Source organism: Sinocyclocheilus anshuiensis, unplaced genomic scaffold, assembly GCF_001515605.1.
Source record: "Sinocyclocheilus anshuiensis isolate Anshui unplaced genomic scaffold, SAMN03320099.WGS_v1.1 scaffold902, whole genome shotgun sequence".
NCBI lineage: Eukaryota > Metazoa > Chordata > Actinopteri > Cypriniformes > Cyprinidae > Sinocyclocheilus > Sinocyclocheilus anshuiensis.
Genome location: NW_015537974.1, coordinates 10,052 through 34,559, shown reverse-complemented (window position 1 = coordinate 34,559; position 24,508 = coordinate 10,052). Strand labels below are relative to the sequence as shown.

The 24,508-nt window shown below is 36.9% G+C and overlaps 2 protein-coding genes across 4 annotated transcripts in view; one reads left to right on the top strand and one right to left on the bottom strand.

Moving 5' to 3' along the window:
- The window catches only part of LOC107671660 (platelet endothelial aggregation receptor 1-like), a 40,934-nt gene extending 24,536 nt beyond the window's left edge, over window positions 1–16,398 (bottom strand). For all 3 annotated transcript variants that reach the window (XM_016464570.1, XM_016464586.1, XM_016464578.1), the window contains exon 1: window positions 16,153–16,398. The gene's annotated coding sequence lies outside the window, so the exon portion shown is untranslated. The remainder of the gene's footprint in view (window positions 1–16,152) is intronic.
- A 1,964-nt stretch (window positions 16,399–18,362) lies between these two features.
- LOC107671642 (protein disulfide-isomerase A3-like) lies at window positions 18,363–23,457 on the top strand. Its single transcript, XM_016464554.1, has 13 exons — window positions 18,363–18,770; window positions 19,114–19,192; window positions 19,337–19,454; window positions 19,932–20,039; window positions 20,204–20,333; window positions 20,710–20,823; window positions 20,955–21,080; window positions 21,155–21,337; window positions 21,469–21,577; window positions 21,649–21,777; window positions 22,557–22,636; window positions 22,765–22,822; window positions 22,908–23,457. Exons 1-10 carry the CDS (start codon window positions 18,628–18,630, stop codon window positions 21,757–21,759), a joined length of 1,221 nt encoding a protein of 406 aa, XP_016320040.1. The 5' UTR covers window positions 18,363–18,627; the 3' UTR covers window positions 21,760–21,777; window positions 22,557–22,636; window positions 22,765–22,822; window positions 22,908–23,457.
- Window positions 23,458–24,508: the final 1,051 nt, after the last annotated feature.

Below are 24,508 nucleotides of genomic sequence, written 5' to 3'. Positions count from 1 at the left end.
TGGATGGGTCTTCCAGCATGACAATGACCCGAAACATACCGCCAAGGCAACAAAGGAGTGGCTCAAGAAGAAGCACATTAAGGTCATGGAGGGGCCTAGCCAGTCTCCAGACCTCAACCCTATAGAAAATCTGTGGAGGGAACTGAAACTTCGAGTTGCCAAACGACAGCCAAGAAACCTTAAGGATTTAGAGAAGATCTGTAAAGAGGAGTGGACCAAAATCCCTCCTGAGATGTGCGCAAACCTGGGGACCAACTACAAAAAACGTCTTACCTCTGTGTTTGCCAACAAGGGTTCCTGCTCCAAGTACTAAGTCATGTTTTGCTTGGGAATCAAATACTTATTTCACCCACTGAAATGCAAATCAATTTCTAACCTTTATATAATGTGTTTTTTCTGGATTTTTTGGTTGGTATTTTTGGTCTCTATACGTTAAAATAAACCTACCATAAAAATTACAGACCCTTCATTTCTTTATGGGCAAACTTACAAAATCAGCAGGGGATCAAATAAATATTTTCCCCACTGTAGGTGTCTTTATATTTTAGGAAGGGGGTTGCTCCCAAGGGGAACATCATTTCTGGGGGTCTGTGGCATCAAAAAATGTTAAAACCCCTGGTCTAGTAGACCTTTTGAGTGAAAGAAACTATCTGAAATGATATTGAATCACAAATCATCACTGCCTGTTTGGTTTGAGAATGAATAAAGAAACGCAAACTTTGTGCAATAACACTGAAACCTCTGAAAAAGTCATATGAAAAGTCAGTTCATCACCACATGCAAATCCTAAATCAAACTAGACACAAACAGAACTAAAGAGACCAGAATATTGTGGGTAGATGTCAGGTTTTCATTAAGAGCTATAGGATTTTATAGGTCCCCTTACTGGGGTGGAGTATATTATCCCTGTTCTTTCTGTTTTTTTTCCCCCCAGGGCTTTGTTAGAAAAAGTGTTTGAGACCACATTAGGATTCCTGTGAGCTGAGAAACTAGGAGCATATTTAATGAGCAGCGCACCACGACAGAGAGTCTGTGACAAACAAGTGGTTTAAATCTGAACCTGAGGCTGCATTAATTGCATTTACATCTAAGTAAACAACAGTTTTATGCTGGAGCAGATGGATTTTTTTGGAAATTGTGTACATCTCTAGCAGGATACTTGGCTTGTGCAAGGATGCTGACTGTTCAAGTGCTACCTCAATACAAAATCCATCACAATAAGTTTATGACACATGCAACGTTAATATAAAAATATTCTTTTTAGCTCAGAAAGCAGATGCTATATCTCCATCTAGGAGGAGGATATAACAAAAAGTGAATTTAAAAACATCTGGAATTGGTCTTACTCCCGAAATAAGTTTCCTTTACGGTTGATTCAACATTACACTTACATTTCATTATAGTAAACGATAACCAATAATATTTAAAAAAATATAAATATATTTTATATAATAAAATTTATCTATAATTATAATTATACAAAATTTAAAATATACATCACAGTAATGGTTCCTGACTTTTTGTTGTTACCTCAATAATGTTTCACTGACTGATTCAACCTGGTAACTAACGAGTGAGTATATCGCAAATCTTTTTTTGAGTGACTTGTTAAAAAGAACCAGTTCATAAGAGTAATTTGTGCACAAATCAGACATCATGGCACTGTTCGTTCGTTGCTGCTTGCAGGAAAACTAATTTTGGCACCAATGCCAACTAGATTTTTTGTAATGTTGTCCATTTGAGCCTGGAGTTAGTTCCATGTAAGATCCAAGTGAGTCTGATCGCTCTTGCTAAACTGTTGCAGGGCTGCAGGGCTTTAAAAGGTGCAGTATTAAACCATGAGCTGATTTTAATGAGCCGAACAGATGCGGTGCCCGCACTCGCCTGCTTTCATGTGGACAAATTATGTGGAGGACGCATTACACGGCACAAACGAGAAGGGGAGAGAGAGTGCAGGATTTCTTTCATCAACATTTTGTTTGCATCTGACACCAAGGATTGGTGCCACATTAAAAATGAGTACCATACGGCAGGTTATTTTTAGGGGACCCACTCACAAATGTCAAACGCTCCACATCCGAGTAGTAGCGTGAGTGAGAGTGCTCTGATCACCCAAACCAAGACATTCTGTCATTTACAAGGCCTCACAAGGCTGCTCCTGGGTGAAGATAAGAGCAGAATGGAAAATGAATGAAAACACATGTAGTCATCTCTTTCTGGCTGGTTCAGTAAAGTGCATTCCTCATGCTCGGGAAGAGTCCAAAGTCAATTCACAGGATTATCATTCACACAAGATATAAGCTTTTCATGCAGTTGGATACTGTGATTGAATTTCCATGGTTTTAACTGTTTTATTTGATATGACAATAATTTAAAATCTAGACAACTGGGAAAACTGTGTGTGCGTTGATATCTTATTATTGTAAAACAAACAAAGCATGAGACGTGATACCTGAAAATGAACTCTCATGAACTGGTTTTATTTAACGAGCCAGTGAAAAAGATTCACAAACCGCCTCAAACTTGCCTGTGAATTAGTGGTTTGAATCAGACTCAGTAAGCGAATCGTTCAGAGCCATCACAGATTTCACAACTGAATTTTGCTCAATGTATCACGAGTCATTTGTCTGTTACATCCGATTTGACATGAACGGTAATTGTTTCTGGGTCTATACCTTAGGTTTTAGAGACTTCTCAAATAGACTAAAAAATAGACTCATCAGTCTATGTATTGATGGTTGAATTCAGGAACAGCATAGCTAGTGCTCTTACTATTTCTTTCTCAACTAAAAAAGTAATATCTCTTGAATATTTCATTATAGGAGCTAATGGCTCTTTCATGTGGAGCTTTGCTTTGGCCATAGTGTTGCATCTCATGCTGTTTTTGAACATCCTGCAGTGTGCACTGTGGTTTTAAGAAACTGTGTCAAGTTAAAAATAGTCCAAATTTTAGAAAAGCCTCTCAAGATACCTTAATTCTGATCTATTTAGCATCTCCATTTAGTGATGAAATGTTTCCGATTGAGGTCAGGTGGGCATGAAACTAGCCTAAGAGTACCTTGTGCACTTTTTGCAAACTACTTTAGGAACACTAATAAAAGTTGAAAAAAAATGAACATGTAGTCACAGTTTCTCGTAAGTCTATTTCAGCTTTGATTAGAGTGAATTAAATTTAGATTAAAAACTCTTTAGGTTTTAATGCTGGTGCATGGATTATTATACACAGAGGTACATGGCATTGATCAGATTTCCTTATTTCCTTTCCTGTCCCTCTCCACGACTGCTTGAGGCTGCATGCTAATTTAAGGAGAAAAGATTAGTCATTATTTGGAATGGAGGGACACAGGGAAAGGAAATAAGAAGAAAAGAAAAATGAGCCATCAAAAAAGACAGCCAAAAAGACAGGGAAACAAAAAAGGAGAGAGAGAGGGGGGGGGAGAAAGGTTGCATAATAGCTCTCCGCATGCATAAATAGTCTCTAATATAACATCTCATAATAATCATTCCAGTTCTCCTCCAATTCCACAGACCACTGACAAATGTAGCAAAGAGCAGATATCCTGGCAGGATCCAACTAACACGTGGTCATTCAAGCAAAGAAGCACATATACTGAAACTGCCAAATCTGCTATGAAGTATATTGGGGAAAGGCTGGAAAATGAGAAAAATAAGCTCTTAAACAGTCAACATGTCTTTCTAAATCCGCTGTTAGAAATCCACTTCAACGAAGAATGAGATTTGTGTATTATTCGTAAAAATAACACATAAACCTCTACGCCCCTCCAGAGAGCATCCAAAACTGACATCAGAACTTGGAAGATGCAGGACTGAACACAAATTCATGGCCATTCGGAAAGCCAGTGTATTTGGCCCTTCCATTTTAAAAAAGGATAGTGGCAACACAACAGTAACCAGATCTTTGGGAACACGGCCAGCTGAAGCTTATCTGTGAGTGAGGTCATACTGCTTGCCTGCTCCTCAAAGCGTGTGTTCATACACACAATTTATTGTTGCAGTTTATTTGACATTGCAATTTTTACATTTCATTAAATTTAATTGGAATAGTTTGTTGTACACAAGCAGAACAGTTTATTGCTCTCTGGAGTACTTGATGGGTCAGTTTCGTACACTTAAAAAATGAGTGTAGGATTTACTTTGAAACTGTTTTCAATCGGAAATTGCTAGTAAATTTCACAAACAATTAAAAAGAAACTGCAAGTAACATTTTTGAATAGCATTTTCTGACAAAACATACTCCAATAATCTTTATTTACAACTTCAAAAAATATTTTTTACATTGTATAATGACCAGTAAACATTATACTTTAAAACTAATCACCAATAATAGTCAAAACAATATTTTTTAATTTATTTGGTAATGAATAATAAGTAGGATATTATACAGTCAGCCTGTCATTATTAAAAAATAAACTCTGATCATTATATATCATTATAACTCACACTCCCGTCTTACTCTCTCACTAATGACATTTTTTTCTAAGCATTATTTTTCATATCAGTATTGGTGGTATCTGGTACAGACATGAATACTCAGAGACGAGAAATATTAACTTCTTCTCCATTGTAGTACAAGTAGGATATGACAGTTTGTTGGTGTGTTATTTGTCCCGCCCCTCCTCCACTGCGACTAGACAACTGGATAGAAAGTGACAGTGATAAACACTGCATTTTCCACAAAGTTTAACATTTTTCAACATTTTGTGCCAAACACAAAAAAACGCTTCAATTGAAAACAATTGGTCACACACCCTTATTTTAATCATAAGTTTGCTCAGCAAATGTCAATGACAGTTTAACTTGTCTGTGCTCGCAAGTGACAATGATATAAGCGGCATAAATTATTTTAATGCATACCTTCGCACTGAGTGGATCTATGCCTCAATGTTGTGCATTAAAATAGTTTTATGCACACCTAGCCATGCATTATCCCTTACATAATAGCCTGACTGTAAATGATTGATTGTTGTTCGAGCTAGTACACATTAATTCAAAGCCAGGAGACAGAGTTCATGACTGCAGTAACCACTCAAACCAAAGTCAAACTCAGTTTCAATCACATTCAACCTCATAAAAACATCTCAACAGTCTGAGAGTGAGCGAAGGGTTGCTGCTGTCTATTATAACAATGGTACTGTCGCTGACCCGCTCCTGTTCTGGCAGTACGGATGTATGTTATTTGCCACACCGTTGTTTACCTTGCCAGAAAGAGACAGAGAGATGAGGTAAAGGAATACTGCAGAGCTGACTGTCATCTGACCAAAACCCCAGTCCTGGCTCAGACACTCTAACTCCAATTAAACCAGTAAATCTAAGTTACGGTAAACTGGCATAAAAGCCCCATAATATAAAACATCTGGGGCTGAATTTCAAAACACACTCTCAGCCTCCGCACCACAAAGTGTTTAGCTGGTTATGGTCTGCGTTCAGTGTAGTGCCACATAGTGTGTGTCTATGTGTCTTTAAGTATGGGGGTGGGGGGTAGTGAACCCCTCATCAATAAACCAGGGGTTAGTGAGTCAGTGCAGTATTGTACCCCACCCGTTTTTCCATGTTTAATGCTACACTAATCTCAAAGGCTGTGGTGATGTGTATTTCTATGGTAAACGCTTGGGTTTGGCAAACCCCGACTCACTATGAGTATTTTGTGTTGCAGATTCATACTGTAAAATCATATGTTTATGTCTCTGCTAGAAAAATAATTCTCAGGCCAAACACTTCATGATTTGAGCTGGCTGTTTTATGCAGCTTGGTGCAATTTTATTTACGCACATTACCTACCTCATAAAAAAACATTACCGCCACACAGGAAGAGCAGAGTTTGGTGGGATTGTGGGAAGGCGTCATATAGGGACCGGGTCTAAACCGCCAGAATATTCACTTATGGGCCATACAAGCCATAATTACACTGGAAAATCACAAAAAACTGGCAGCTAGAGTCCGTTCTGATGCATCTCAAGTGACAATGGATACATTGCAGCTGAAATGTGACTTTGCAAAGACAATTAATTTAGATTTGTAGGTTAAAAATATTGTTTTTATTTTAAATTGAAAAGTGTTTTTAATTAATTTAGTAACTAATTACAGAAATTATTTTATAATTGTAAAATTTAATTATAAAAATAATTATAATTATTTTATATACAAACTCATTATATATCATTTAAATATTATTATATATTATTTCAATTAATTAGATTTATATTTTAAATATCTTCATTAATTACCATAGACCAATTGATGATTCAATCTGAACTCATAGTTTATTGTTATTAAGACATCCCTTATATTGAAAATCGTTCTGTATATAATTCATAGCATTATATCGTGTAATTCAGATTTATTTCTTTGCCTGGGATACTGTTATTTGATTTATCTGTCATTATTCAATTATTCACCTAACTGTGTAATGGAATGTTTGATTTAGTACTTTACATTAATGATGTTCTTTTCAAAAAACAAATAATTACAAATACACACTGTACATGTTCTCCTAATCTTTCTTTATAGTGAGAGAACAACAGAAGCATCTTCACTTTTGATGTATAGGAATAGCTGGAATGTTTAACTCCGAACTTTGAGGCCTCACACTGTTCAGTTTTCACAGACACTAATTTCTCCCCAAAGTTTGTCTTTCTGCCTCAAGCTCTCAGTTTTTGCATTGCTGTTAGGATATGCCACAAACACAGCACAATTCGTTCCTTTCTGCAAACAGCAACACATTTCTGTTTTTACTTTTAACAGAAAACACAGAGCTTCGAGGGGAATGGCTGTTCACAGCACAGATGGATTTGTAATACTGTTCTTCACAGTATGAGTAACAGAGGTCTCAAACCCAAACACTCTTAGCAGATGAAGTGACATGTTGGTTGCTGTCTGCCAACCCAAAGCTAAACCCCCCCTTTACCAGCTTTCACATGCTGTTGCCCAAGTAATTGTGATGGAAACCATATAAACACCACTGTAAAGAACTGCTTGAGAAAGAAAATCTGAATGACTAAACACGCCTCCTAAAACAACCATCAAGTGCTTTTGTATTTATGTATTACATTTAAAGACCTTTCTGTTTCTAGTGTTTTTTATTACATTTTATTAAATTAATATATTATGAAAATGCTATTTTTTTTGTAAAAAAGTATTTTGTTTATATAAAGTGCGTGTGTGTGTCTCAAGTATACATACGTGGGTTTTCGATCAGCTGTTTAGAATCAGAACTTGCGACGCTAGGCTCGTGAATGAATCACTCTTTTGATTGGTCAAAGGGGTCAGTTTGATCCATTCGGACTGTTCACTCATGCACTGAATCGTTTGCAGCAGTTTCTCACATCAAAATTGTAATGGGGCATTTTATAAGACATAAAACAAAAGAGCAATCAATGAGGTGGATATGTAATTACAATCCTTTGTAGGAAACAAAACTTGCAAATTTCTGTCAATTTAATAATTTACATCCAAAACAGTATCAAAAAAGAGTGTCAAAATATGGTCACACTTTTTTGATGGGGGTTTGTGAGATTACTGATGAAAGGCTAGAAGGTGGTCCTTGACAAAAAAAAAATGATAATCCCTGTTCTGAAACCATATAAAAGCTTTGAGAGAGCAGACCCAAATTTAAGTTATTTACAGCATCAAGTTATTTACTTCTTTTATATTCTTTGAAATTGTGTTCTTTTAGAAAGCTCCAGTCCCACAGTATTTGCATAGAAAAGCACACATTTCTTCCTTTTGTGCTTCAAAGAAGAAATTCAAACAGGTTTACAAAGACATGGGGTGGGGGGTGATTGGAAATTCAACATTCGTTCAACTAACAGTTAAAAGTTTCAGATCTAGCGGTAGGATTGTGAGACTGACAGTGTCTGGCCTCATTGGGTTTGGCTATGGAACAGAAGCTTATGTCATGCTCTGCTCTGCGGCCGGTCTGCAGCTCCTCTAAAAAGAGAAAAACAGGATACGTGGGGGTCCTTCCTCCTTTATCACTCTCTCTTAACACCCGCCATCTCTCTGGGGCCAAGACACCACTCTTCCACACTCGCACGGCCGAGACCGACCTGACCACTCCGCATGCATCGAAGAGCCTGATTCCAGATATCCATCAGTAACCACACCCCTGCGTCCGCTTCATGTATCTCGGAGGCAAACTTGACCTTGTGTGTTTTTTTGTTGGTGAGTGGTAACCGATTCTAGTCCCAAGGTGGGTTTGTGCCCAGCTGGCTTATGTCATACTCGCTATATCCGCATGACTGGAGGAAACTACAGTCGCACAGATACTATGATAAGGCCGCTGTCATCACATGCTGATGTATGTTTTGAAGAGTCAGAGAAGACAACAGTCGCCTATAAACAGAAAAGGTTTCTCATCAGGGTGTGTTTTGTGAATAAAGGCGTTTTAAAGCGGCGTAGTCAGTGCGACCAAAAATGGACAGATGAGGCTTTATTTTTGGCTTTGTCTGTTGTGATATTTCAGCATGAGTGTTTTAAGTGGTGTTAAGTTTTCTGCCATTTAAAGGCATGGAGTCGAGAGCTCCTGAGGCCTTATGGGGGACCTCACAGTTTGACAGCTGGTTCCTGCTAGACATTGTAGACCATATAACCACAGACTACATGACTGTGGCTTCACTAGGCCCTAAGACACGTGGTGGCCAAACAAACAAAACACATTTCTATACAAACACAGGTTTATATATATATATATACATATACATATATATATATATATATATATATATATATATATATATATATATATATATATATATATATGCATGAATATGCGCAACCATATTTTTTTCAAGTATAGGTGCACACAACCGCACAAAATCAAATTATATTCACATGAAAACACACACACTCACATTCACGAACTCTGGTGAGTGTCGCCATGTTAAACCAAACCCTCAGAGGCAGAGAAGTTAAAGAGATGGGCACTTCTGAGGTTTGAGCTTTTTAAAAAGACATGACCGAGCACCACCATAATTACATGGGCCATAATTTCTATGGCCCAGAAGAACATGTAGGGGTAAAAACCAAAGCAGAAAAAGCAAGCTTTGCATTTAATTCAGTCTTTTTTATTTTAAATTAAATTTTAAAGTAAATTTTATAAATTGAAAGTCAGTTAATTTACTATTATAACTGTTATTATTGCATGTATGTTTCTTGTAAAAAACAGAAAGGTGTAAAGTGAATCAAACATCCACCTTCATGACTACTACATCTGGAATATTTATTCCTGATATAAATGTTTTTTCCAAACAGGAATTTGACAATAATTCCAATGGAATGTTGATTAACACTGCAGCTCTTCACATCCTTATCTAACCGGAAATGTTTCCTAGCTTACCTCTTCCTCCTACTCACTTCTTCCTCTACTCCTCCTCTTTCTCTCTGCTTCCAGTGTGGTCTGAGATGTCCACCCACAAATATCAAGACAAATGCACTCAAGTATATCTGCCCACTGTGACTCATTTAACCTGTTCATGCTGCAGAATCAATGTATGAACTCATCATTACTTGACATTATTTTCAATAGATGGTCTTGGGAGGAAATTTAAAAAAAAAAAAAAAATTTTTGAAAAAAGGTTTTCACATTACATATTGGTTTTTATTATTTTTTTAACGTTTATTCATTATCTTTAATTATATTTTATCCCAGTCTAGCTTTCTAATAAACCTGGCATTCACTATAAATATTGTTGGTTCTGTGATAATTTTTTATTTTCATCTACACTGTAAAAGGTGATGACTTGCAATTGTTACTATTTCTACCTGATTTAACCCTTAACAGTTAGGTTTGCTGGTATAAATTAATTTATATATTTTGGTTCAGTGATGTAAAATAATATTTTTGACTAAATTAAACCAGTTAATTTAGATCAGGTCAGGGGGTTTTTAGGTCAGCATTTTAGGTTACCTTTTTATGTATTTTAAGTCGCTTTGGATAAAAGTGTCTGCTAAATGGATAAATGTAAATATTATCTACACGTATAAACCCTCACCTCAAATCGATGCAACATTTACTGTATACTAAAAAGGGTTTATTTATTAGTTCATCAACTGTCCTTAATCAAAACACCATGAATTCAAGGAGTTGTAAGTTTTAGCATTAAGATATGTAAGCAATTTTAAATCTAAACAAATTCAGTGCATGACAAACTCGTATAATTAGGACAGTCTGAGATTTTGAGTTCTGTAAACTGCTTTTGTTTAATATAGAGGCTTTGAGAGAAATTACAAGGATGTTTTTCACTTTTTGTTTCTTCCCAAAGGTACAGATGAGGGCAGTTTTCGCATATGATACGAAAATTGTTGGCGTGCATATGATACGCAGTTTTCGCGTACACTACATATGATACGCATCTACCCCACAACCCTAAACCTACCTATCGCGTAGCATATACACACAAAAGTCAATTTTTGCGTATCAATACCACGAGTTTTCGTTTTTATTTGGCGTACTATTTATACGCACTTTCATGAGATCGGGTTGGATGAGGTTACCCTCTTAATTTCAGTGACATGTCCAAACATGACATCATGACCGTTCCTTCAACATGATTTATCTTCCTTGTTTTCCAATTCACACAGCATAAACAAGCGTGGACACTATTCTTCCATTGCATGGATAAAAGGAAAACTGAATACTCTAAAATATCTCTTATAATCTTTTGCTTATTGCACTTGGGACAGTGACCCAGTTTAGATAATTGCTCTCTGAAATTTCTGTGGCAACGATTGTTGCCGAAGACTGATAGGAAGAAGATAAGATTTAATTTTAGCTCCAGCTGTGCTGGTATGTCAATCACAAATTCATGAATGATTGGCCAGTAGCTTACAGGGCAAAAATGTGCTGCGTTTCCTCTGTCAGTTCAACAAATTATACACTATGTCATCCATAGAGAGGAAATGCTGAACAAATGTGTATGTGTGTAAAGAAACAGCCAGGTCAATCGTAACAAGCCCACATGAGCGTACTTGAACTCCACGTGCACATATGCATGCCTACGTATATAAACAGCTCTCTTGAAATGGGGGGTCTCTAGTGTGACGCCCCCTCCCCTGCTGGCTAAATTGATTGCAGATTTCCATGAGCGCAGAGCTGGCTTGTGTATGTGCGTGTGAGGCCCTCAGGAGTCTGGGCGTACAGTCAGAACACATGCGAGAGAGAGAAAAAGGAGGAGAAAAAGAGTGCCGCAGTCCCAATAGGACCCAAAGGAACATCACTCCATGCAGTCTGGAGACCCAGAATCACAGCTGTGGAGTGTGGAGTCAGCTGAGCAACATCTCAGTGAGGGACATTTTCTTGAAAGAACTTCTGTCAGCACCATCAATGTAACAACTGTGGAATATGAGTTCAAATCTAGAATTTTAAAGTGGCATCAAACATCAAAATGTGAAATTTACAATAGACAACATGAATTTAAGTGATTAGTACTTCAGAAAGGGTTCCCCAAAACCTCTGACCAATGAATTTCCATCCCATTTTCCAGTCATCTGCCTGCTCCATAAAAAACATGTTCTTTGTATTATACATTTACTGAATATTTAGAAATTCGCCATTTTTCCAAACTTATCCAGATCTGCAAATGACTAAATAAGCTTTGTTAACAGCTGCTCAGACAGTCCTCATCATCTCCATGAGAGATGCATCATATATCACCAGTATCACTAAAGTCTTTTCACTGTTTTGAGTATCTCATCTGTTTCATTTTGCTTTGGTTTAATGAATGAACTGCCACAAGACTGAAGTGAGATAACAGACTCCACCCCCACCTCCCGTCTAAATCAACATTCTGCTGCCTGGCAAATGTATTTGTGAACACTAATATGGACTCTAGCTCGGTATGCGCAGTTAAGGAACTTTTCATATGTGTGCTTTTTCTCCCTTGTCTGTCTTGTTTTATTATACAGTCTGGACAGTACTGGATGTCTTGAGTATAGTAAAGCTGTCCCACACAGGAATTTACCTTAAGAGGCCCATTTATTTATGAGACAGAATAGCAAACATTTGGATCAGAATGAGGTGGCCGCTATGCCTGTGCAGACAGATGGACAAACTGCAGCAGGTTGTACTGATGATAAAGCTAATGCTGTGATAAATGAATTCATGTCCATATTTTTACATTTATATTTATTAAGATTTTTTTTTTTTGTAGCAATTTTTTTATTACATTTTCAGGGATTTGGATCAGGCCTGGATCTATTCAAGCGAGTGTGACATACAACACTGAGCCTCCCCTAAGTGCAAAGAGGAGTGCAGCACTCAGAAAAAGCATTAGGACTGAATCCAGGTGCGTGATGAAACCAAAGCCTTCATATTTTTCCAACAAAATATCTTTGCAAAGCATAATATTTTTCTCAAAAAAGCAGAAAATATTTTTCTGTTTGCCAGTTTAAGATCTGCTGTTTCTCTCTAGCTTTTGATCAAATGTGTGGGGATAATGCTGAGGGAATTGAGGGATTTGGTACCACACAATATCACTGCATCGCCCATTTGCTATCATTCATCTCCCTAGAGGAAGTCCATTCGCTGCCAGTACATTCCTCTAAAAGCTTTCTGATTTACTCAACTGGCCATCGCTGCAGAGCCCTTCTGGAGAGTGAGGAGGAAGCCTGCTCCTTATTAAAACCGTCTTTTTATCGCCTTTTTACAGCTGAGAAAAATAACCACATGTTCCTGAATCTGAGCATTTGAAAGTAAAGGTTTTCACTAGAGGAAAAGAAACGCATTGCTCTCTGTCTGCCTTGAAGGTGACTCCATGAATTGCTTCTAGATTCTCTTCCTCCTCTCACTCCCATCACAACGAAGACAATATTAGAACCCTAATCCAGAGGTTTCTTAAATGTTAAAGAGTCTTTCTAATATGCTGATTTGTAGCTCAAGAAACATTTCTTATTACTATCAATGTTGTGCTGTTTAATATTTGTGTGGGAACTGTGATACATATTTTTAAAAGATTATTTTATGAATAGAAAATTCAAAAGAACAGCATTTATTTGAAATCTTTCGTATTGTCTTTACTGTCACTTTTAATCAATTGAATGTGCCCTTGCTAAATATAAGTATTAAAATAACATACTGACAACAAACTTTACTTCATACTTTTTACTATACCCGTTTTATATATTCTGTCGATTTTTTCAGTATTCTTTGATGACTGAAAAAAAACACCATTTATTTGAACTAGAAATCTTTTGTAACATTATAAATGCCTTACTTTCACTTTTTAACAGTTTAATGCTTTCTTGTTGAATAAAGTATTAATTTCTTATTAAAAAATCATACTGACCCCAAACTTTTGAACGGTAGTGTGTTTACATATCTTAACTAATTGGCTGCTTTTAAATGCATCTAAAGGCTATGAACCTGATATGTGTATGTCGTATATCTTCCACAACAAGGCAGAAATAACAGGATGAGAGTGAGAAGGAGAGACAGAGAAAGAGGGCAGGTATTTGCCAGATGCTGGACTCAGGATGTCCTGGGCACAAGAGAAGACAGAAAGAGTAACAGAGGAAACACAGGGGCAATTTCCTGTGCTGCCAATAAAATCTAAATCCAAGCGAAATTAATTTTTCTTATTTCCATTTGCATCGGATGTGCTTGAGGATTCATTACTTAATGTATTGGTGTTTACAATTCATTGTCTGTAAGATAAATAATATCTGAGTCCACAGGCCTCGACTGTCTCCTCCTCTCATTCTGAAGAACACCAGGGAGTTTACCAGAAACAAACAAAAGGAAACATCTTGAGAGAAAATACAGGTCTGCCATCCAGTGACCATTTCCCTTCGGTAGACACCACAATACACATAGTAAAATCTCCCTATTTCTGTGTCTCCCACATACATAAAAGTCAGTGTGTACTCACCTCATATTTTACCACAATTAATTTTCCGATTGGATCTCATGGGACAAACTTTAGCACAGTGCCAGTATGCCTTTTCCATAATACTAAAGCAAAAGGAAAAGTTGAGGAGGGTTATTATTTTCCCCCTTTCGTCTACCTGATTTAAAATACAACTGGCAGATTGAGATGGCAGGAGGACAGCTGCAGAATCATTGGCTGCAGGTCTGAGCTCAAATGTCAATCCCAAATATGAAGGACTGGATTTTTACATAACAATGACTTTGTTTTGACTGAAGGGAATGACAGATATAACTATTGCAGATCATAGCCCTTTTCTGTATCGCAACAGTCACAAAATTAGCTTTACTGCCAGCTGTCGTGATCATTTTTCAAGAGTTGTCCACTTACAAACACATCTATGTTTCTATATTTCACCCTAGATGGGTTGTTTGTCTTTTCTTCCGTGCAAACAGACCCTGCAAAACAACATCAGAGTCACTTTCCACTCTCCTAATGACTACCAGCTCTGCCGCTGTGCTTAGAGATCTTCTCTCTGACTCTACAACTCTGTGGTGGTTCTGCAGTGAAAATAAACAGGGATGTGCAAACAAAAGCAAACAAAAATGCAAAATGAATTACCAAAAATGCAAAAAAACAAATAAATAAAATTCACATTGACAAATAAAGAAATGGGAAGAGCTTTAAGCAGAAGCCCACAGATCCAAAGCCCTCCTTATGCCTCTGCCTGCAAAAAGCACGAGTTAGAGAGGCTTATGTAAGCATGTGGTGGAAATATTACCCACCGTCTTCATCCGTTAACACAACACCCCCATCTCATCACCACTGACCTTCGTATGTTCTTTTCTTTGTGCTATTTTATTTCACCCTGAACTCATATAAAGTCACTTTTTGACATGTAGAAGGTTACAACTAATTATTTAAACAAACAAAAAGATGTTTTAAAAATTTACAAAATTTAAAATCAGATATTAAATTCTATTTTTTTATGTTTACATATCAGATTCCGTTACAGAAACCCATTCCAGTTTATTAGCTGCTAATTTACAATTAATTTCATGACATAAATTATCTCATAACACAAGCAGCTGTGAACTACTGAACCAAGACCCCCTGGTGTAATCCAAAGAATTTCAGTTAAAGAGTCTGCCAACCCAGTGCTCACGGCCCAACAAAGAAATCATATCCACAGCAGATGTTTTTTACGAGGACCTCAGTATGCTGCTGTCCAGGTGAAACGTTTCTCCTGTGGAAATCAATTAGCGTCTCTACTCTCCAGATGTGAAACCACTGGCAGGTACTAGTGATTCTTTCTGAGCTCCTATTCATAAGTCTGACCTGTTTTAGGGGATATTGTGGTCTGGAACAAAAAGATGGTGAAACAGGTAGTGGACTCATTTTAACCGTCTGCAATCATCTAGAACCAAGGTCAAGGTCGGCATCTCCTGGATCTAATGTGCTTTTTTGCCAATTGCGGTTTTGCAGTGCTGGGGTTTGTTTGTATCTGCAAGTGACTGACATTCCAAAATGTTGTGGGGAAGAAACACTCAAATAGCATGCAATGCTAAAAATCAACTACAAAAGAACAAAAAATATTGGCAGAGCCTTTGATATGACTCACAAAAAGATCAAATGTGTTCAGGGCACTGTGTCATTCCACCATTGTCCTTCACATAACACGGCCATGACTCAGATATTTGTATCATGACAGGCGTTAAATACAAATTACATGTACTTTTTTAACAATATACTTTATGCTGTTTTATGCAAATTATAAAAATGTAATTTTTGAGGAAAAAAAACAACATTGATGGATAACGCAGTACTTGCTCCAGATCACAAACACATCTGTGTTTGATTTGGTCTAAAACTAATTTATAATAAAAATGGACATCAATGTTTCAACAGCCAAATTGCACCTTAACTACAGGAAAACCGCTATTTTTTCAGATATTTGCTTAGTTTTTTTTAAATAAGGTTGTATAAGCTAATGAAATCTACCAATGTAGGTTAGGTTTATTCTGTTTTGAAGTGCATTTACAGCAAACTATTAATTATAGGCCTACAAATTTGGTTTGCATTAATTATATAACGTTAGTTTGTTTGAACATTGTATTAAATTTGAGAGTGAACCCTAAGAAAAAGCAATCACATAATCTTATCAAAAATGCGAAGAAAAGTAGGCTATACAAAAGTGAATACATTCAGGAAATCAGTCACGTCCTTTGCAGGTTTGAAAAGTCTTACATTGCATTAGCGTAAACTTTCTTACCTTACTGGAGAAGAGGCATCGAACTTTATTGAGCGATGTTCTGGAGTGTTCTGTCCCGAGGACAATTAAGATAGCCTACTCGTACAGACGTATGTCCTTTTGTAAACTTCATAAACGTGTAAATAAATATTGAAGCTATGTCTTGCTCCCAAAGTGATCGCTAAGCCGGTGTGCGCGTAATCACTCTCTGTCTCTCTATCCTTTGCGCTGGAGAGCGCGCGACAGTGACAGAACCTCGAGACAACCGAGTCGCGAGTGCGCGAGGAGTGAGTGGGCACGCGCTTACGCCTATTGTATTCTCTCCCTCCCACTGTTTAGTTCTAACTATAGTTTTGTGTCTATTTAACAGTTTGGCATAAAACTCTCATTACAAAACATTATACAATACAATCTTAACATAGTTCATGTTTATTGACATTTCCATACACTGTTAAGCCCCGCTCACACTAAGAACGATAACTATAAAGATAACGATATTAGCGTCCACACCCGCAAACGATAACGTCCGTTTATTCTAAGCGCACGCGCGTCTGCCGCTTTAAATTTTTGAGCTCGTTACAACAGGATGGATTCTGATTGGCTGTCAATTTTTTTTATCGTTCTTCAGCTGGAGAAAAATCGTTGATTCCAACGATATCGTTTCTCTTTGTCTTTATCGTTATAGTTGTGGTGTGGACTCTGCTATTCTTTAATATTGAGAACGATTTTTAGAACTTTATCTGTATCGTTATCTGTATAGTTATCGTCCTTGGTGTGAACGGGCCTTTATACACTATAATGTTAGTAGCCTAATGTTCTGTTGAGATTTATACTGTTGTATGCTTGGGATTCCAGAGGCCCAATGATGTGTTAAAATAATGGGAGTAATTACGTAATGAACCTAATAATATTTTTCTTTTAATACATTACACTCCCTTTACGTTTAATAAAAATCAGTAGGCAAATGTTATTGAAATATGATCGTTTTCCCCTCTATTTTACCACAAAGTATTTGTAGAAATGTGACTATCCATTGTAGTTGTTTCTGTCAGTCAGGGGTCAAACATAAAATAAATCGAAATAATTAACTTGGAGGAGTTTATTATAGATAATATAGTTAATTTATTTATTTATTATAGCTACAGTAGTTAATTTATCCATCATTTAGCCTATCCCACGCCATCTCCGTGAGCACATATTAGAAATGTTCACAAGGGATTTTAAACCATTGTTCTTAGATTTTGATTTGGAGATTAAATAAAAAATATGATCTGAAACTGAAATAGGCCTACAATGATTGTCTGTTTTAGGATGGTCTGGAAAATTAAATTAGGGATTTGGTTAAAAAAATGGGGGAGTAAAATGGACAATTCTGGATCTGGAACATCAACAAAGCAGCCCTCTTTCTAAATTACTATTCAGAATGTCTGTTCAAAAATGGCTGGCCAAAAGAAGGCTTTAACAACTATGATTGGTAAGCCACTGCACTGAAGGGTCCGCGAGAATGGTTTCCTGCTGGCTTTAATGATAAGTGATGCTCCAGGACGTATTTCCCCTTCATGCATTGTATTAACAGATAACACTATAATTTGGGAAATAATCGAGAATGAAGGAAAACAGGGTTTCCGTCTTATTAAAACACTCAGCAAAAGATGGGCTGAGTCAGCATTAGCTTATCATCTGTCAGGGACTTCACTTGCACATTGTAGCCTAGGTCTTGAAATTCCCAAGGAGTTCCGAGAAATCTTGAAATAAGTACATAGAAATATTTGTGCATTTCTGAAAATGTCTAATGCGTCCCAAAAATATTTTATCACTATATTTTATACAACAGTTAGTTCCAGTAAACATGTCATTGAATCACTCACTCAATTATATCGTTCGACACTGATTTATTCAAGGAAACACCATTATACTCGTCTAAAACTGCTTAATATTATATTTTAATAATTACGCAATATTACACTTACAGTCAGAACCGGCTGAATAATGTCTATTTAAGAGTTTATCTTATTCATAACAATAATTATTGTATTATATATATTTCTACTGATTTAATGTCTGTCCAGTCTCAACCGCCAAGTCAAAATCTCGAAAGAGCAAACTTTTACCAAGCCAAAGCTGCTTCTTATCTAAATAAGATATATTTGAATAATGGTGACCCCTAGTGCTAAAATAAATCAGTGCATACATTCCCCTCCTTTGACTTATGGTCTTTGAACACTTTATTGATTTTCAAACAACTAGCCGTATCTAAAAGATTAAAGCTCTGAACGAGCGTAATAAATCCCAGGTGCTGCAGCACCACGCGATCGATTTGAGGCACATGTTATGCCAAGTAAAGGCTTTGTACCAGTGTACGGAATTTATCAAACGCGCTCTGACGGGGGAACAGTGCATTTGTGGACCTTTAGGCGATCCATACATCTGCTACTTGCGCAGCGGGGCTAACTTCAATATTCATTCGTCGCATAGTTACCGCTGACACGAGTCAAAATGCGTTTACCTTGGTTTATCATCTGTCTAGCACTGACCGCGTGGTGTGCGGAAGGCAGCGATGTGCTCGAGCTCGGCGACTCTGACTTTGAACGGAGCGCAGCCGTGCACGAGACTCTGCTGGTGGAGTTCTTCGCACCTTGGTTTGTCCCAGATATTATGTATTTGTTATAATTGTATAAAAGTGCAATTCCAGCTGCAGCCAGGTTGTAGTTTGGTTGTAATTAACTGTTTGTACAGTGACCAGAGCGTAAGCTGGGGTTTTCATGTTCATGTCTGGACTTAGTGAGAACAACAATGGTTGTTAATGCATGAATTTAAATTATGATATATGGATGTGCATGAACCTAAATTATGATGCAAATGCACAATTCTCTAATTTAAACAATAATAAATCCCAGAAACACTAGATTTTAGCTGCATTTGCAGTTAAATAGTACATTGCTTTAATGTATCGTTAACATTCCTCATATGATGTTACCACAGGTGTGGTCATTGTCAGAGGCTTGCTCCTGAATACGAGGCTGCTGCCACAAAGCTGAAAGGGACACTGCCTCTGGCAAAGGTGAGGATGGTGATGGACCCACCAGTTCTTATTACCCAGCTCAAATCTTCAGCCTCACTTATGCTACACAGATGACTCAATCTGCAAGATTCTGTTTTTATATATTTGTGTAGTAAATGTGTCTCTTTCCTGATGTTTGGTCGGGTTGACTGCACTGTGAACTCTGAGACGTGTGAGCGTTTTGGAGTGAATGGATATCCCACCCTAAAAATCTTCCGCAATGGAGAGGAAGCTGGATCTTATGATGGTCCCAGAACAGCAGGTTGATATTTTGTGTCCACACATACAGTACTATTCAAAAAGTTCGGAGTTGGTAAGATTAAAAAAAAAAGTTTTCTAAGGGTCTCTCATGCTCACCAAGGCTGCATCAAAAATACAGCTAATATATAATTAAAAAAATTATTTATGTGATGGCAAAGCTGAATTTTTCTGATCCTTCAGAAATAATTTTAATTTGCTGATTTGGTGCTCATGAAACATTTCTTGTTATCAATGTTGAAAACTGTTTTTCCGCTTGATATTTTTGTGGAAATCTATTATTATTTTTTTTAGGATTTTTTGAATCCTGTACAATTATGCATTTCCTTACTGTCACTTTTGATCAATTTAATGCATCTTTACTAAGTAAATGTTTTTTTTTTCTTTCAAAAATGTTTACTGATCCCAAACTTGTCAGTGTGTTTTCATATTGTTTTTGTTTTTTTGGCTAAAATTATTTTTGTGATCTGATCTGAAACAGATGGCATTGTGAGCTACATGAAAAAGCAAGCAGGTCCAAGTTCTGTGGCTCTGCTCAGTGAGGCGGATTTGGATTCTTTTGTCGACAACTATGAGGCCAGTGTGGTGGGTGAGTTGAGTTTGTAAAACCTGCCAAAACATCTTAAATCGCTCCTGCAGCAGAAGCTTAAAACACATCAGATTTGACTTCTGCATTTCTTTTAATCTCTCCTGGAACTGAAGGAAGCTCAAGTTCTCTCCTTTCTTGTTTTGCCCTCTTGTCTCTTTGCTCAGGCTTCTTCTTTGGGGAAGACAGTACACAGCTTGCAGAGTTTCTGAAGGTCTCCAGTGCCCTGAGGGATAGCTATCGATTTGCTCATTCCACTGATGTGGGAATAGGCCTGACATATGGGGTAGATGGAGAGTATGTATGACAGAGCATGAAGGAAACACGATCATTATCAGAAACTAAGATCGGTATTTCATGTTTAAGTATATCCCTGATGTTTCTTTTTTCATTTGCTGTCAGAAGTAGTGCTAACCAAAAATAGACTTAGCTCGAAAATTATATAGGCAGAAATATTTAGGCTCAAATATCATGCCATATGTGATAGCTTAGGTAATTTTAAGGTTAGCTATCCAAAGATGAACAGGTGTAAGGGTTATGCACACCTCACATAAGCTATGAAATGTCAGTTTTAATGACTGAAAATATTAATATTGGGTATATTAAGATGAACTGTACATTTTTAAATGTCTAAAATATTTTGAGCTTTTTCTTCTCTACCTTTTCCATTCAGGTGTGTTCTGTTGTTTCGTCCCCCCCATTTAAACAGCAAGTTTGAGGACAATGTGGTGAAATACACAGAAACCATTTCTATTTCCTCTCTCCGTACATTCATCAGAGACAATGTGTAAGTTTCTTTTATGCTTGTATATTTTGTGGATGATTGGTTAAACAGTTTGAACTCCACTTAAAAATGCAATTTGATTTATTGTGATTGTGATTCTTGGTCTTGTTGTTTTCATCTTGCTTTGCTTTTAGATTTGGTCTCTGTCCACATTTAACCGCAGAAAATAGGGACATTCTGAGAGGAAGTGATCTGCTTACAGCATATTACAATGTAGATTACTTACGAAATCTCAAAGGCACAAACTACTGGAGGAACAGGTGAGCACCCAATCGTTGGAATATCAGTGGAATCGTTCTCTTTATATCTGTTCATTTTTCATTGTCTCTTTCAGGATAATGAAGGTGGTGACACAGTTCCAGGATCGGGGTCTGAGTTTTGCAGTGGCAGATCGACAGGAGTTCCAGGATGAGCTTGAGGAGGAGTTTGTTTTGGGTTCGTCTGAGGGAGGTGACATTCCCCTCGTCACCATCCGGACAAGAGAGGGTCACAAGTACTCCATGCAGGAAGAATTCACGTGAGTTTTGCAACACACTAGACTAGTTTCTATACCCAGAGCTTTTCTGCTTACACCCAGTAAGACATAATTAATAGACTTGAGAAAAGTCCAAAAGACTTTAGAACTTCATTCTGTGTTTGGTTCTGTAGGCGAGATGGCAAGTCCTTGGAGAGATTCCTGGAGGATTACTTTGCAAAAAGATTGAAACGATATGTGAAATCTGAGCCTGTTCCAGAGTCCAACGATGACCCTGTCAAGGTACATGGACCCATAAAGTATTTTTTTTTTCTTAATGTTTTCTGGTATTCATCATGTATGTGGTTCCACAGGTTGTGGTTGCAGACACATTTGATGAGATTGTGAATGATCCAGAGAAGGATGTGTTGGTTGAATTTTACGCTCCCTGGTGTGGCCATTGCAAGAACCTGGAGCCCATATAAAAGGAGCTTGGAGAAAAGGTCTGTTAACACAATGTGTATGTATATATATAGTATAAAGCATTTTTATCAGGGGTTAGGGGTTTGAAATTGGTAAGAATTAAAAAAAAAATGTTTTTGAAAGAAGTCCGTTATGCTCACCAATCCTACATTTATTTGATCAAAAACATGGTAAAAATACTAATACTGTTAAATATTAGTTATGTTATTACAATTCAAAATAAATGTTTTTTTAATATATTTTAAAATGTCATTCATTCCGGTAATGGCAAAGCTGAATTTTTGGCATCTGTTACTCCAGTGATCAGTGTCACATGGTCCTTCATAAATAATTTTAATATGCTGATCTGGTGCTTAAGTAACATTTTCTTTTTTTTTTTAATCAATGTTGAATACAGATGTGCTGCTTAACATTACTGTTAAATATTAGTTATGTTATTACAATTCAAAATAAATGTTTTTTTAATATATTTTAAAATGTCATTCATTCCGGTAATGGCAAAGCTGAATTTTTGGCATCTGTTACTCCAGTGATCAGTGTCACATGGTCCTTCATAAATAATTTTAATAAGCTTATCTGGTGCTTAAGTAACATTTTCTTTTTTTTTTAATCAATGTTGAATACAGATGTGCTGCTTAACATTTTTGTGGAAACCATGATATATTTTTTTCCAGAATTTTTTTTTTCTGAATAAAAAGTTCAAAAGAACAGCATTTCAAATAGAAATGTCTTCACTCTTTACTCTATTCACTCTTCCTGAATGAAATGAGATGAATGTTTTATTTTATGTGTGTCTTAGCTCTCTGGGGACCCCAACATTGTCATTGCTAAAATGGACGCCACAGCTAATGATGTGCCCCCAAATTATGATGTCCAAGGGTAACATTCTGTCTCTTTTTATGTCTTTGATCTATTTATAGTTCATTACAACAAACATTCTGTGATATTCAGCTGTTTTTCTTTTTGATTCTTTTTTTATTTTTGGATTTGTTTGGCCCAAACTGCAGATTTCCAACCATTTACTTTGCGTCCTCTGGACAAAAAGACCAGCCATGGCGATATGAGGTGAATATCATCATACACAAGTGTGCACACACACATATACACAGACAAATTACTACAATGTTACTTAAATGTTTTTGTCCTATAGGGTGGTCGTGAGGTTAGTGACTTCATCACCTATCTGAAGAAAGAGGCCACAAATCCGCTCATCTTAGACGAGTCAAGGGATGAACTGTAAACAAACAATAAGATGCTGAATTTAACAGGTGGAGAAATACACAAATCCACTTAGCCAAATATGTCACTCGCAGCTATTCATGACCATCAGTTGGGATCATCGAAGCACATGATAAAATGTATCACTTGTAAAATGTTAGCCAATACACTACTGGATACATAAGGAATGTAGTTTATAGTTAAAATACTGTTTTTACATCAGTTATTTAACAATCTGCTGCCAAGTTGCCTCGGTGTTCTTTTATTCCATCTTTTGTAACAAAATGCACTGCATATGAGAAATATGCTAATTTCCTGTCTCTTTATTTAAGGAGAGACTATTTATAGGTCATTTATCACATACATGTTGCTGTAGCATACTAAAGTGTTCCACTGACTGAATGCTTTTACGTTAAGTTTGTACCTCACTCCTGACTGCTGGCTTAGTTTACAAAATGTTGAAATTCTTTACTGCATTGGTACGATAGCATTGGTACGATAGTTACAATCTCTTGGGGAAGTCGTGGCCTAATGGTTAGAGAGTCAGACTCATAACCCAAAGGTTGCGGGTTCGAGTCTCTTACCGGCAGGGATTGTAGGTGGGGGGAGTGAATGTACAGCACTCTCTCCCACCTTCAATACCACGACTGAGGTGCCCTTGAGCAAGGTACCGAACCCCCAACTGCTCCCCGGGCGCCGCAGCATAAATGGCTGCCCACTGCTCCGGGTGTGTGTTCACAGTGTGTGTGTGCACTTTGGATGGGTAAATGCAGAGCACTAATTCCGAGTATGGGTCACCATACTTGGCCACATGTCACGTCACTTTCACTTCACTTTCATAGTCCATATTACTATAAAACTTTGTTTCAAGTCTACAGGATGTGTTAGAGATTCTGTAAGCAGCTGATGACTGTGCAATAGCAGTCTGTGAAAAGAATTGGGGTACCTCTCCTACCTCCGTATGTCTGTCATGTCAAGTCAAATGTCTGTAAGGGCTTATCTTGGATCGCTTCCTCCATCCATACATGTGAGGACATGAGACGTTAACAGCTGCTCCCAGCCCTAGTGATCTTTTACAAGTTTGACACTTACTACTTTAACTGTTTATGTAATCAAAAAGGGGAGTGTTTTGTGTTTGCAGTCATAATAAAGGAATGGACAGACACCTGATTGTGTGTGTATTGTAGCATATTTTTGTTATATATTTGTGGTATTGTTCTAAAGGTTACATAGTAAAAGCCTTTAAAAAAAAAAAGTTACATAGCTTTTTTGTTTACATTTTATAATCCAAAAGCAGTTGTACCTAAAATATAATTTGAGATATATTTAATTAATAATACTAATACTAAAAGTACATTCATGTTGTAGAACTTAAGTTTTAGTATTATTTTTAATAATACCTTATATGGTAATTTAACCTCGTTAACCATTTTAGAGTTTATACTGTAATATTTTTCCATTATTTTTTATTTTCATTCAAAATGTTTCATGGTGTAAACGTGAGGAGTTGGTATAAATGTGTATATATATATA